The 14042-nt window shown below is 47.5% G+C and overlaps 1 protein-coding gene and 1 pseudogene across 1 annotated transcript in view; one reads left to right on the top strand and one right to left on the bottom strand.

Annotated features, from left to right (window-relative positions):
• Usp48 (ubiquitin specific peptidase 48) overlaps nt 1–8516 on the bottom strand; it is a 71200-nt gene extending 62684 nt beyond the window's left edge. The window contains exons 1-2 of the mRNA XM_032895865.1: nt 8426–8516; nt 7800–8012 (exon numbers count right to left, since the gene is read on the bottom strand). Coding sequence (XP_032751756.1) covers nt 7800–8012; nt 8426–8430 — 218 coding nt within the window. The 5' untranslated portion in view covers nt 8431–8516. The remainder of the gene's footprint in view (nt 1–7799; nt 8013–8425) is intronic.
• A 3228-nt stretch (nt 8517–11744) lies between these two features.
• Nucleotides 11745–12597, top strand: LOC116890278 (annotated as a pseudogene).
• The last annotated feature ends 1445 nt before the right edge of the window (nt 12598–14042 follow it).

Raw genomic sequence — 14042 nt, forward strand, 5'->3', positions numbered from 1 at the left:
AAACTGGTAAGCACAAACTCACCGTGAGATAAACAAGCTCTATGGTAACAGCAGACACAACACAGAGCACTGTAGTAGAAGCCTCACACTGGGGAAAGTGCTGCCCCACTGGGAGTCTCCAAGAACAAGCAGAAATGGATGGACTCACTGCAGCAGAGGACAGCAAGTGGCGAGATTAAGCTAAGAAGCCAGGCTAGGGAAGTCGTCCAGCACACCAAGTGGGAAAGCTAAAGGGGCCACATCAGGTAGGACAAGCCCTCCAATGAGAGGATAAACCTACCCAGGAATAACAAGTAGCCATGGAAGGCTTTACACAGGCAGAGAAGAACCTGGTCTGCACTGCTAAGACCCTCTAACTGCTTCCCCAAGCTTTCTGTGCACCATGTTCATGCAGGAACCCTTGAGAGGCTGTAAGACAACATCGGATCTCCTGTAACTGAGTTAGAGAGCTTTGAGCCACCATATGGATGCTTAGAGCCAAGTGAGCCCAGGTCCTCTGCAGGAGCAGTCAGTGGTCTCAATCACTGAGTCATCTCCCCAAGAATTCTCCCAGACATGCAGTCTTTCAAGACCTCTGAGCACAGGCTACTCTTCCATAGGTTTCTCAACATCTCCATTTACCGCTTTCATCTAAGAGCCAAGATGCCACTATAAACTATACAACATTAAAGCAACAGTATTATTTAAAGCTCTCGACACCTTGGGACAACCTAGACAGAAAAATTCCTCATGGCCAATATTCTACTAAAACAGTGTTCAAAAGATCTCTAGAGGGTTGGGGATTTAGCTCAGTGGTCAAGCGCAAGGCCCTGGGTTCGGTCCCCAGCTCTGGGGGGGGGGGGGGAATCTCTAGAACCAAGAAGTCCTTCCCAGCAAAGTGTCAAAAACTCTTCCAGGCCTGAAGAGGCCCTTCCTGCTACCGTCAGCTTTTAAATTGAAAAGAAACAAACTAAACTAAATTGTTTACCTACCCTTGCTTACCAAATAAAAATACAGAAAAAAAAACAGGAACTAGGACTCAGGGCTCCGTGGTACGACACATGCTGACTGGCACTGTTGAAGCCCAACAGAACAGATGTCATCCAATGCCTCCTACCTTACAGGATGAGCATGCTGTATCTTCACAGATCACTGTTCATGTTGTGACAGGGTCTCTATAGCCCCTGTTGGCCTGGATCATCCTACAAAAGACCTGGCTGACCTTGCATTTCTAGCAATCAATCTGCCTCTGCCTCCTGATTAAGATATGTGTCCTGTTTGTGCAGCAGGGGCAGAACACAGGGCTTCCTGCATGCAACACTTATCAAGAAAGCCAAAGCTCCAGCCCAACTTCATTTCCTGTACACTGGTATTTTGCCTGTATGAACTTCTGAGGGTATCAGGTCCCCTGGACAGTTAATGAGTTGCCATGTGGTTGCTGGGACTTGAACTCGGTCTCTGGAAGAGCAGCCTGTGCTCTCTCAACCACTGGGCCAGCTCTCCAGTACTTTTGCCCTCACCACCTTTTCCCCCAATTTTCTTTTTCTTTTTTTTTCTTTTTCTTTTTGGAGCTAGAGACCGAACCCAGGGCCTTGCGCTTGCTAGGCAAGCGCTCTACCACTGAGCTAAATCCCCAACCCCCCCAATTTTCTTTTAGAACATAATTGGTGGTGGTGGCACAAGTCTTTAATTCCAGCACAGAGAGGCAAAGGCAGACAGATTTCTCTGAGTTCGAGGCCAGCCGGGTCTACAGAGCAAGTTCGAGGACAGCCAATGTTACAGAGAAACCCTGTCTTAAAAGTCCAAACAACAAAAAATTCCTACTATTTTGTCTCAAAAGTTAATTCATCTACTTATGAATTTTAAGAAGGCTGAGGCAGAAGAATCTCTAGGTCGAGGTGGGCTACAATGAGACTTGTGTCTGAGAACACAGAAACTAAAACTCCCGGTGATAGGTTGTAGCCTGGGGTTTCCCAGTGAGTGAGTCCCTCAGTCTGGAAGGATGAAAGTCTCTAAGATAGACAGGCAATGACCAACCAAACAAGACACTGGCTTCGCAGCACTAAACTTCCTATACAGGTAAGGTGGTCTAGTGGTGCTTGTCTTTAATCCTAACACTGGATCTCTGAATTCAAGGCTAGCCTGGTCTACAGGCCAAGTTCCAGGCCCACCAGGGATACACAATGAGAAGAGTTCATATCAAAAGTAGGCTGTAGGGATGCCTGCTGGAGAGGCAAAGGGAGAATCACTCCAAATATAAGAACAGTATAAGCTACAGTCTAAAAACCCACACAAATGCCAGCAGATGGATCAAACCTACAATGTAGAAACCCACAAGGTGACCTTTACTCCCCCACCTACACAAAGGAGAATCAAGGACTTGGTTCCATTGTTCTTAACCCAGTTGTTTTTCAACAGTTCCACAAATGCAAATAGGGGGGCAGGGTGTGGTAGCTCGGACCTTTACTCTGGGAGGCAGAGGCAGGCAGATAAATCTGTGAATTCCAGGTCAGCCTGGTCTAGGTAATGAAACCCTGTTCCCTCCTCAAGCCCACCTCCCGAAAGGAGGGGAGGATGGGGTGAGTTTGAGGGTGCCTAGTATATAGCAACCCTAGGTACAAACCCCAGCACCTCACAGATAAAATATATATTTAGGAGATGGAAAAAGAGGAACAGACATTTGAGGTTATCCTTGGTCACAGAAGCTAACATTAGCTATGAGGCCCTGTCTCCAAAACAAACAAAACCCTAAAATAATTTTCTCTAAAGAAAATATATGGGCAGGAGAGATGGCTCAGTGGTCAAGAACACTGGCTGCTCTTCCAGAGGTCCTGAGTTCAATTCCCAGCAACCACATGGTGGCTCACAACCATCTGTAATGGAATCCAATGCCCTCTTCTGGTGTGTCTGAAGACAGCGACAGTGTACTTATATATAATAAATAAATATGTTTAAAAAAAAAAGAAAATATATGAACGAGCTGGGCATGGTGGCACACACCTTTACTCTCACCACTCTGGAAGCAGAGGCAGGCAGATCTCTGTGAGTTTGAGGCCAGCCTAGCCTACAGAGCAAGTCCCACAACAGCCAAGGTTATACAAACAAACCCAGTTTCAAACAAAACAGAATGCAAGGGTCCAAAATCAATGAAGACCCCAGACTCTGTGCAAAAACAAAGAGTGCAGAAACAACCAGCATGTGGGTGTTACCCATTCTTTGAAATGGGTACCCCAGATAAAGGCTCCGTATAGGGAACTAGGGAACTCTCTAGAGGGATTAGGTAATCTAAAATTTCACTGGTGGGTTCCAGGGGGTCATTGTCGGTCAGTGATCTGCATTCTTACATCACGAATGTTTAACCATAGGATGGGATGGGCTGTCTAGCACAGACACCCATCCCGGGATAAGACATTTCCCCATTCTTGTGATTATCCCCAGGCTGTTCTTTGGGAAGGGGTTTTACAATCTTGTTCTGGACTTTAGGGTCTGTCCCTGGAGCTGGTGTCTGGGACTTATCTATTCCTCAAGTAGGTGCCTTATAGTCTTTTTTGAAATCAGGCCTGGTCTTCAAACTGGAGACAAGTGGAATCCTTAAATGGGAACAAGTAAGGTTTGTATTGTACTTTCAAAAGCAAAAAAACAAAGAAAATATATGAATGGCTAATAGCATGTAAAAAGATTTCACAAAGTCCGGCATAGTGATGCAAGACTCAAATCCCAGTACTTGGAGGCAGAGGCAGGGAGATCTCTGAGTTTGAAGACAGCTTGGTCAAGAATCCAAGACAGCCAGGGTTTGTTATATGGAGAAATCCTGTCTCAAGCCAAACCAATGTAGTGCCATATTGGATTTGGGCCTGGCCGCTTTGTAACTGCATGGCCACAGTTAAGAAGTCATGGGAGGTGTTGGGGATTTAGCTCAGTGGTAGAGCGCTTGCCTAGCAAGCACAAGGCCCTGGGTTCGGTCCCCAGCTCCGGAAAAAAAAAAAAAAATTAAAAAAAAGAAGTCATGGGATTGTTGGACAGAGGCCTCTCCCATGTATTTACGGCACAGGAAGAAAAGACCAAGTAGTAAACACCCCGTGTCTCCACTGCATGACCTCTGCTGAGCCCGGCTGATGCAAGTGGAACCCACACACCTGGACCACACCTGGGTGGTGGTCAATTTACTTCTGCCTTTTACTTCCTCAGCCTTTATCCTGGAGATTTAGGCTGGTCTTCTGGGATTTCTCCCTAATTAATTCAGGTCTCATAGTTGGTCTTTTGTTACCGAAGTCAAGAGCCAGGTAGTCACGAGCCAGGGTTTCCCACTGTGCTTCCCAGTTATTTTCTACCTGGAGACTTGGGTATATAAGTGGTGAATAAAGCTACAGGAGTCTCTCACTCTTCTTCCTCTCTCACTCTTCTTCCTCACTCTCACTCTTCCTTCTGCTCTTCCACTCTCTCTCTTCCTCTCTTCCTCTCCTGGCTTGACTCAATAACCTGTGTGTGTGTGTGCGTGTTTCTTTCATCCCGTAGGCTTTCGCCCGATTCTCGGTACCAGGTCGGTGCTGGCGCCGACAAACCAAACCAAATCAAGAAAGATATTTCACATTGTTAGTCATCAGGGAAATGTAATCGCAACTGCAAACAAACAAATATGGTACGTATGTATTATGTAAAGAGATTACAATCTTCCAGTACTGCTTGTAAAACATGTTGGGGAAAAAATATTCCTCAAACAGTTAAAGACAATTGCCACATGACCCAATACTTCCCTTCCCAGGGCACATGTGTTCATGACAGCAATTTATGACAAAAAGAAACAATCTACAGTCCACTGAAAAGATGGTGCTGTGCATGGTGGCAACTGTCTTTAATTCCAGCATTCAAAAGAGACCACATAGTAAAAAAGGGTGGGGGGTGGGATGGGGGGTGGGAGTGGAGATAGCCAGTTGGTGGTGGCTGAAGTTTTTTTTTTTTAATCCCTGAATTTGGGAGGCAAAAGCAGGTGGATCTCTCTGAGTTAAAGCTAGCCTGGTCTACAGAGTGAACTCCAGAACAGCCAAGGCTATAGGAAACCCTGTCTCAAAAAACAAATGGGGGCCAGGGCAGGGGCTGGAGAGATGGCTCAGTGGTTAAGAGCACCGACTGCTCTTCCAGAGGGCCTGAGTCCAATTCCCAGCAACCACACAGTGGCTCACAACCATCTGTAATGAGATTTGATGCCCTCTTCTGGTGTGTCTGAAGACAGCTACAGTGTACTTTTATATATAATAAATAAATCTTAAAAAAAAATGGATGGATAGATAGATGGATAAGGTTATACGAACTATTAAAGATAAATGCATACGATTAATCCCAGTGCTTGGGAGGTAGAGGCAGGCATTTTTCTGAGTTTGAGGTCAACCTGGTCTACAAAGCGAGTTCCAGAATTGTTATACAGAGAAACCCTGTCTTAAAAGAAAAAGAAAACAAGGGAATAAAAATGGCCAATGTGAACCTGAAAAGATCCTCATCTCAGTTATTCTGTAAATGCAAACCAAACGAGGAAAGGGGGCTGAGGGGATACCTGTGTGATAGACTATTGACCTATCATCTGCAGGATCCTGGATCTATTCAGAGCAGGAGGCAATAAACACACACACACACACACGTTATATACAATTTCACACCCACTGTGACAGGCTGGGAGAGTAGTTCATACAACTCAGTAGTTTGCACGTGGCTCTGGGTTACAACTTTGGCACCAACAGAACAACGAATGGCACATGTCTATGGTCCCATGACTCTAATAATTGTCACAGCACTTACTAGCTAGAAGGATTCTAAGTCCCAGGCAAGCATGGGCTACAGGGTAACACACACACACACACACACACACACACACACACACACACACACACCAGACCAGCCTGGACAATTAGTGAGGCTGTCTTAGAAAGTAAAAAAGGGGCTAGAGGGGGCTGGAGAGATGGCTCAGCGGTTAAGAGCACTGACTGCTCTTCCAGAGGTCCTGAGTTCAATTCCCAGCAACCACATGGTGGCTCACAACCATCTATAATGAGATCTGATGCCCTCTTCTGGTGTATCTGAAGACAGCTACAGTGTACTTATATATAATAAATGAATAAATCTTTTTTAAAAAAAAGGGGGCGGGGGGCTAGAGGGATAGCTCAGTAGTTAAGGGTTGGTCCTCAGCACCTACATGCCAGTTGAAAACCCTTGTAACTCCAGTTTCAAAAGACCTGAAGTCGGGTTGGGGATTTAGCTCAGTGGTAGAGCGCTTGCCTAGCAAACGCAAGGCCCTGGGTTCGGTCTCCAGCTCCGAAAAGAAAAAAAAAGAAAAAAAAAAAAGACCTGAAGTCACCTTATGGCCTCCATGGGTATCAGGAATACAAATGGTACCCATGCACATACGCATGCAAAATAGTAGTCATACATTAGAAGAAAATATTGTCTTAAAAATCTTAAAACATGCCAGGCAGTGGTGGCACATGCCTTTAATCCAAGCACTGGCGGGCCAGAGGCAGATGGATCTGAGTTGGAAGCCATTCTGGTCAGAGAAAACTCCCACCCTGAAATCCTCAAACATACAAAACACCAAAGTCCCCAGCCCCGCAAAAAGAAATAAAAATTAAAAAAAAAAAGAAAAAGGAAAAAAAAGATCTACAATATCAAAACCGATTATTTATGTGTAACTGTGTGTGTGTGTGTGTGTGTGTGTGTGTGTGTGTGTGTGTGTGTGTGTGTGTGTGTACTAATGCTCAGGTACCCACAGTATCTAGAAGGCTTTGCATACTCTGGAGTTACAGGTGGCTATGAACCACCTGATGTGGGGTCTCAGAACCTGGTACTGCGATCCTTTGAAGAACAGCCTAAGCCCATTTAACCAATTAGCCATCTTTCCAGCCCCAGACTGAACTCTTTTTTTAATCCCCAGTGCGGTTAATTGAACCAAGGGACTCAAGTGTACAAAACAGCCACTCCCGAGCTAAACAGCCAGCTCGCAGCACTGTAACAGTGCCCTTCAAATGAGTACCTTAGTAAAGCTGTTTAAATTCCACAATACACAAATTGATGACATTCCAGAACTTTGAGGAGTCCAAATTGTCCTTATGAGCAAACACCTACAGTTTAGAACGATGCAACTGCTTTGACTTCTGAAAACTTCCTAACTTCCATTTTATCTCAAATGAGGTAGCTCCGAAGCCAGGAACCAAGGCTTCCGCGTCTTCCAGATCACCCTACACGCCCGCTGAAACGGAGCTACTGAGCATGCCTAGGTCTATCAGTTCGATTGAACGCACGCCGGTGCAAGCTACAAGGTAGTTTTGAAAAAAGGAAACCACTCTACGCAAAAGCAAGAACCAAGGGCCAAACAGAAAGGAGCAGAACTTGCACATACAAAAACACTTTACGCTATAAAGTGGTGTGGAGTTTGGGTGACCAAAAGAAAAATAGATCAAAGATTGCCAACCAATGATAGTGGAGGTCCGATGACGTAGGTTAACCAAAGGGTTTTCTAAACCTGCTCTTTGCAAATGAGACTTAGGGTCAGGCCTTCTCAGCGTGTGACAGAAGACACAACATCGATGAAGTTCGCTGCAGGCAAGTTCCCCTTTTACAAGTGAAAAGGACAGAGCTATGGCCAAGACCAACTAACCCTGCAGCGTTACTTAGTAAGCCCTATCTCCAACCATCTCCACCGCCATCTTCAGGATGAGAGCCCAGCAGCCGCATCACTTCGGGGGCTGCGCAGCTCTCCGGTCATGCAAACCGAGAGGAGATGCATTAGCCCCGTGCATCGCCGTGCTCCCACCGGAGCAACGCGAGGACCTCACCTGCATACGCCTCGGATACAGGGCTCCAGCCAGATGCGGTAGGCGGTCTCGATGTGCTCCTGCGACACCTCCTCGGGCCGCACCGTCTCCGCCCAGCGCCAGGCCGCCTTCTCCAGCTGCAGCCGCGGAGCCATGGCCTTGACCGAAATAGCACTCGCCGAGCCGGGTGGCCTCCGGCGCCGCCTCCGTCTCCGCCCGAACGGGCACTGGCACCTGCCAGCCGAAAGAACCAAGCGCTCCCCTCAGCCAAGGGACCAGTCAATCACCTGCGCGCGCCACAGCCGCCGCACCCGCCCGCCCGCGCCCAGCTTGCACGACCAGCCGCAAAGTGCCGCTGCCGATACCCGACAGTCCCCTCGCCTGCGGACGTTGGAGGCGTATACCCTGCTGTAGTCTGCGCATGCGTGCTCCCAGGAGTCCCTGCGCCCAAAGCGCCTGTAATCCGACTGGCGGAAGAAAGCAAAGCGGCTGCCCAAAGGAGGCTTGCCACGTCTTTTCCGCCATGGCGAAGGCAGCTAACTACGCTTCAGCCTCCGTCGTCTACTCTGACGAGCGGGCACTTGCCCTTGCTCCCCATACTTGCCCTGTAACTGTGAAAAAGTCACACCAAAGAGTACTCAACGTACACCATAGGGCTGCCGGGACTGTGGGTGGGACCTGTTAATAGTAGAAACCGGGTCAGCCAGAACTCCAGAGTCGGATCCCTGGAGGATGATTTAACTTGAGCCTGGACCGGTTCCGGCTCCCTTCCCCGTGCTCTCTGACGTCACGAGGCGTTGTGTTTTGTCGATGCTACGGTCGGACTACATATCCCAGCTTGCACCGCGTTCTGCCACTCGCGGAGTGCAAGGCATTCTGGGATTTGTAGTCTTAGAAGGTGATAGGCTCAGTCATTGAGTTGCAGATTGTGTAGGGGCGTATACGCAGGTCTGGGGCGCGTTCTTTGCTGTAGGAGGTCTCCTGTTTACGCTTTGACCTCTTAATTCTTTATGGAGAGTACACCCTAGCCCCAGGCTATGATACTATTTCCTTTTTTGCAACTAATTCCCCTGGGACCTAAAGGCTAAAAGGTATCACCTTGTTTTACAACTGAAAAAGAGTTCTTACTGCTAAAGAAACACTATTCAAGGACTTTAAATATGTAAAAGTCCTGCGTGATTTTAAGGACTAAATTCCTCTGTGATCTACTCTACCCTTCCCAGTCCCCACCCCACCCCACCTGCCCCCAAGTAACCTTGAACTGAAGTCAGTTAATTAACTAAAGGAAAGCAAGATTTGGTTTTGTGGTTCGGTTGACTTTTAGGATGAAAATAAAAAACACAAAGATCTCCTCAGAGTGTAGTGTGTCAGGACTCACAAACGCATGCATACACGCGCGCGCGTGCACACACAAACACACACCTCCTTCCCTACACTAGTGGTTGGTGGTGGCACAAACCTTTAATCTCAGGAGACAGAGGCAGGTAGATCTCTTGAGTTGGTGGCCAACCTGGTCTACAGAGTAAGTTCCATGATATAGCCAGGGCCACACCGAGAAACCCTGTCTCAGAAAAAAAACAGACACCGAATTCCACCCAGTAACAGTTGAACACTGTTGTGGGGCGTGGTGGTGCCCACCTTTAATCCCAGCATTCTGGTGGTGACGGGTAGATCCTTGTGAGTTTAGTGAGTTTCAAGACAAGAGCTACATGATGAGACCCTGTTGCAAAAACACAAAAAAAGTTGAACAAACTACTTTCTTAAGTTAGAAAAAGGCAGCATTCCGGAGTGATAACGCAGAGGAAAGAAAATTCTGAGGTTGGGGATTTAGCTCAGTGGTAGAGCGCTTGCCTAGCAAGCGCAAGGCCCTGGGTTCGGTCCCCAGTTCCAAAAAAAAAAGAAAAGAAAATTCTCAGGGACAACAGAAAGCAGTGGTCAAGCTGTGCAAAGGCGCAAGAGCTAGGGATGATAGAGTGGGTGTTCGAGTCCTTTTCAGTCTGGGTCAAAGTTAGGATAAACACAGACATGTCATGAGACTTGCTACAGAGCCAACCAGGCCCAATCCTGTCATTCCAGCGAATTCCAGGAGTCAGAGGCAAGAGGATCAGGAGTTCAAGGTTATCCTTGGGTGAGTAGGAACTCTGAGGCAGTGGGAGACTCTCACAGAGGAATGAGCGAAAACCTGAAAAGAAGACATGGCTGCTCCTACGGATGATGGCTTCTTGTAGACATGAGGGAGAGCAGAGGCAGAGGCATCCAGAACAGTCCAGAGTAATTATAGCCAGTAGACTGAACTGGGCCATCCATGTGAGGAGACAGGAAGGGTGGCAAAGAGAGGAGAGCCAGAAGCCAAGAAGAGTGGCCATGAGGCAAAGAGACTGGTGTACCCAAAATGGCTGGGTTCTATGGAAATCAGAGAAGCTGGAGGAATAGCAACCCAGGTCTTGGACTGGAAAGTTGAGGGTAGGTGGCAGGGTTTGCCAGCCATGAGGGACAGGTAGGGACTGTGGAAGACTAGCAGCCAGAGCACACCTTGATGTTAAATAGGCACCTCAAATAGCCAGCGTTTTAGGTTTAAGACCCAACAGAAAGAGTTGGGAGAAATGGCTGGAGTTAAGAGCAGTCATAGAGGACCAGAGTTTGGTTCCCATCACGTGCACTGGCTGGCTCACAACTTCCTGTGACACCAATTCCAGATCAGTATGGCCTCTACAGACACTGCATACATGTACACACATGACCAAGCCAGCTCAGGTGACCAAGCCAGCTCAGGCAGTCAGCAGAGTCTTGAGGGAGAGAGGGAGGGAGGATTAAAAAGAAAGACAGGACTGGAGAGATGGCTCAGCAGTTAAGAGCACTGACTGCTCTTCCAGAGGTTCTGAGTTCAAATCCCAGCAACCACATGGTGGCTCACAACCATCTGTAATGGGATCTGATGCCCTTTCTGGAGTGTCTGAAGACAGCTACAGAATTCATATACAATCAATCAATAAATGAAAAGGATGATTAGATAATATTATAGTGAAAGCCCCCCAGAGTGGGGAGACCCTCACTCAAGTCTGGGGATGACGCGACCCCCCAAGAACTCAAGTAAGACTGTCCTTGCTGGGGTTGGGGATTTAGCTCAGGGTAGAGCTGCTTGCCTAGCAAAGCGCAAGGCCCTGGGTTCGGTCCCCAGCTCCGAAAAAAAAAAAAAAAAAAAGACCGTCCCTTGCTGTAATCACATGAGGTTTATTGATAGGAACCAGTGCACTGGGGTTGAGACTCATATCCCACACAGGGGCAGAGGAGTTCAACCCTGAGTGGATGAGAGAAGGGGTATTTAAAGAAAGAAGTCACAACCCAAGGGGACTGGGATGGCATCATTGGAAAGTGTCGAGAATACCTGTGAAAAATCACAAGGAGAAGCTTCCTGACTCTCAAGATTGCTTATAGGATTGTAATCTAGGGGTTGGGGATTTAGCTCAGTGGTAGAGCGCTTGGCAAGGCCCAGGGTTCGGTCCTCAGCTCCCCCTCCCCAAAAAAAAGATTGTAATCTAACTTTATGGTCAGCTAGTTCGTGGGAGAAGCTTCTGTTATCTTTACTAGGTCAGGATCACGTACTTAGGGCCTTATCTTAAGCCCTTTTATCTAGTTCCTGGGGGAGCAGGCTCAAGAAATGTGACTTTTTACCTACTTACTGGCCTAGAACAGGGTCTGGAATTTGAGGTATTTAGGGCTTCTTTAGGGGTGAGATAGCATTTTAGCATTTTTAAACTGACTTGCTGGCTGTATTTTTTATTCTTTCAATAGCATGACTCCAGCCAGCGCTAAAGAGGGTTTATTTTGTTTCCAGTCTGCTTTTATACCATTCTAGGTACATGCAAAGAGTGGGGTCAGTTCTTAGATCAAAGACAAAGTAGTCAAGGAACTAACAAGACAAATAAACCAAGGTCATGTGGTCGCTGTGCCTAGGGGTTTATCGGGATGACCAAGATACAAGGAAATACAAAGCATTCCTCAGCTGTATGCATCCTGAGCTTTGTCCTAGCCCAATGTAAATATTCTTATCTGAACTCACACCGTTGTCCTCTTAGTCCAAAGTAAATACTCTTGCCTCTATCCTTGAAGTGACGCCCGGGGCTCTCCACACACAAACAAGCAGACACATGCATGAAAAAATTAGGTGGGCTGGGGGGGCACACACCTTTGAGGGGCAGAGGCAGGCAGATCTCTGAGTTTGAGGTCAGCATGAATTCCAGGAAAGCCTGGGCTACACTGAGAAACCCTGCCTCGAAAAACCAAAAATAAATAAGCAAATAAATTGGGCTAGAGAGGTGGCTCAGTGGTTAAGAGCACGTCCTGGAGACGGTGCGATTGTTCCATAGTCAATTCCAAGAGCCACAATTCCCAAGCCTTCTTGCCCACCAATGCCAGGCTTCCTCCAAGCTATGAGACGATCAAAGAGGAGTACGGGGTGACTGAGCTGGGGGAACCCAACAACTCAGCTGTTGTGAGGACCACCGTGATCAGCATGCCCAGAGAGGTCTCTGCCTGACCATGTGGTCTGGTCCCTGTTCAATACCCTCTTCTTCAACGCCTGCTGCCTGGGCTTCATTGCCTGTGCCTACTCTGTGAAGTCCAGGGACAGGAAGATGGTGGGTGATGTGATTGGAGCCCAAGCCTACGCCTCCACTGCCAAGTGCCTGAACATCAGCTCCCTGATCTTCAGTGTCCTCATGGTCATTATCTGCATCATCATTTTCTCTACCACCTCTGCCGTAGTCTTTCAGTCGCTTTCACAAAGAACACCACATTCTGGATTCTAGCTGCCCTGTGTCCCACAGTCCACACCCCCCACCCAGGCCTTGACCCTTTACCCTATGTGTATGCAAATGTTACTTTCGCATATCTGTCCACAGCGGAGTCAATAAAGCACACTTCGTGGAAAAAAAAATTCTGCTCTTCCAGAGGATCCCTGTTCAATTTCCAGCAACCACTGAAGGACCCTAGTGCTTACTGAAGTGTAATAGCCATTAAGAGGCTTGGCCTGGTAGAAAGTAGGTAGGTTATGGAGTTACTGTGAAGGACCCTAGGGGCTTTGGCCAGCTTTACACCCACCCCCTCAGGTCAAGATTAGGCCAAGTACCAACTCCCCGCCTTGGGTCAAGGCTAGGCCAAGTTCCATTCTCCACCCACAGTTCTCGGGAGGAACATTCTTGAAAATCTGAAGAATGTACTGACATAGTCACCTGACCCTCGGTCCCAGATGAGAGTTTGAATGCATGTCATATGCTTGCTAGCCAATAGATTCAAAAGTCAGTATGCTTAGCCAATAAGTTTAAACTGTAACCTTGGGGGTTGGGGATTTAGCTCAGTGGTAAAGCGCTTGCCTAGAAAGCACAAGGCCCTGGGTTCAGTCCTCTGCTCCGGGGATGGGGGTGGGGGTGCGGGGGGGGGGAGGGGAACTGTAACCTTGCTGATGCAACCTGTACCTCTAAAAAGTATAAAAACTGCTTGTTAGCTGGAGAGGTGGCTCAGTAGTTAAGAGCACACTGACTGTTCTTCCAGAGGTCCTGAGTTCAAATCCCAGCAACCACGTGGTGGCTCACAACCATCTGTAACAGGATCCGATGCCCTGTTCTGACAGCTACAGTGTACTTACATATAATAAGTAAATCTTAAAAACAAAACAAAACAAAACAAAAAACTGCTTGTTGTAGCCATTCGGGGTTGCCCTCCAGTCACTCGCCTGGAAAGGCTGATTGAAGTTCAACCCTGACGCACCGGAAAATAAACTTCTTGCGTTTGCATCAAACTCCATTCTCGTATCTCACTTGGGGGGCCTCCGGGGAGTTAAGACTCACTTTGAGCCTTACAACCAAAACCATTTGGAACTCCAGCTTCAAGGAACCCAACACCTTAGCCTCTGCAGGCACCTACAGTCACATGCATATACTCACATCTACCCGCCACACATAATACACATAATTAAAATTAATAAAAATCGGGTTGGGGATTTAGCTCAGTGGTAGAGCGCTTGCCTAGGAAGCGCAAGGCCCTGGGTTCGGTCCCCAGCTCCGGGAAAAAAATTAATAAAAATCAATTTAAATGTGTTTTTTTAGAGAGGAGGAGGGGCCAGAGAGGTGATTGAGGATTAAGAGCACTTGCTGTTGGGAATAGCAGTATACGCCTTTAATCCCAGCATTTGGGAGGCTAAGGCAGACAGATCTCTGTAAGTTCAAGACCAGCCTGGTCTACAGAGTGCAATAATCCACTAACTAA

This window comes from Rattus rattus, chromosome 1, assembly GCF_011064425.1.
Source record: "Rattus rattus isolate New Zealand chromosome 1, Rrattus_CSIRO_v1, whole genome shotgun sequence".
In the NCBI taxonomy this organism is placed as follows: domain Eukaryota; kingdom Metazoa; phylum Chordata; class Mammalia; order Rodentia; family Muridae; genus Rattus; species Rattus rattus.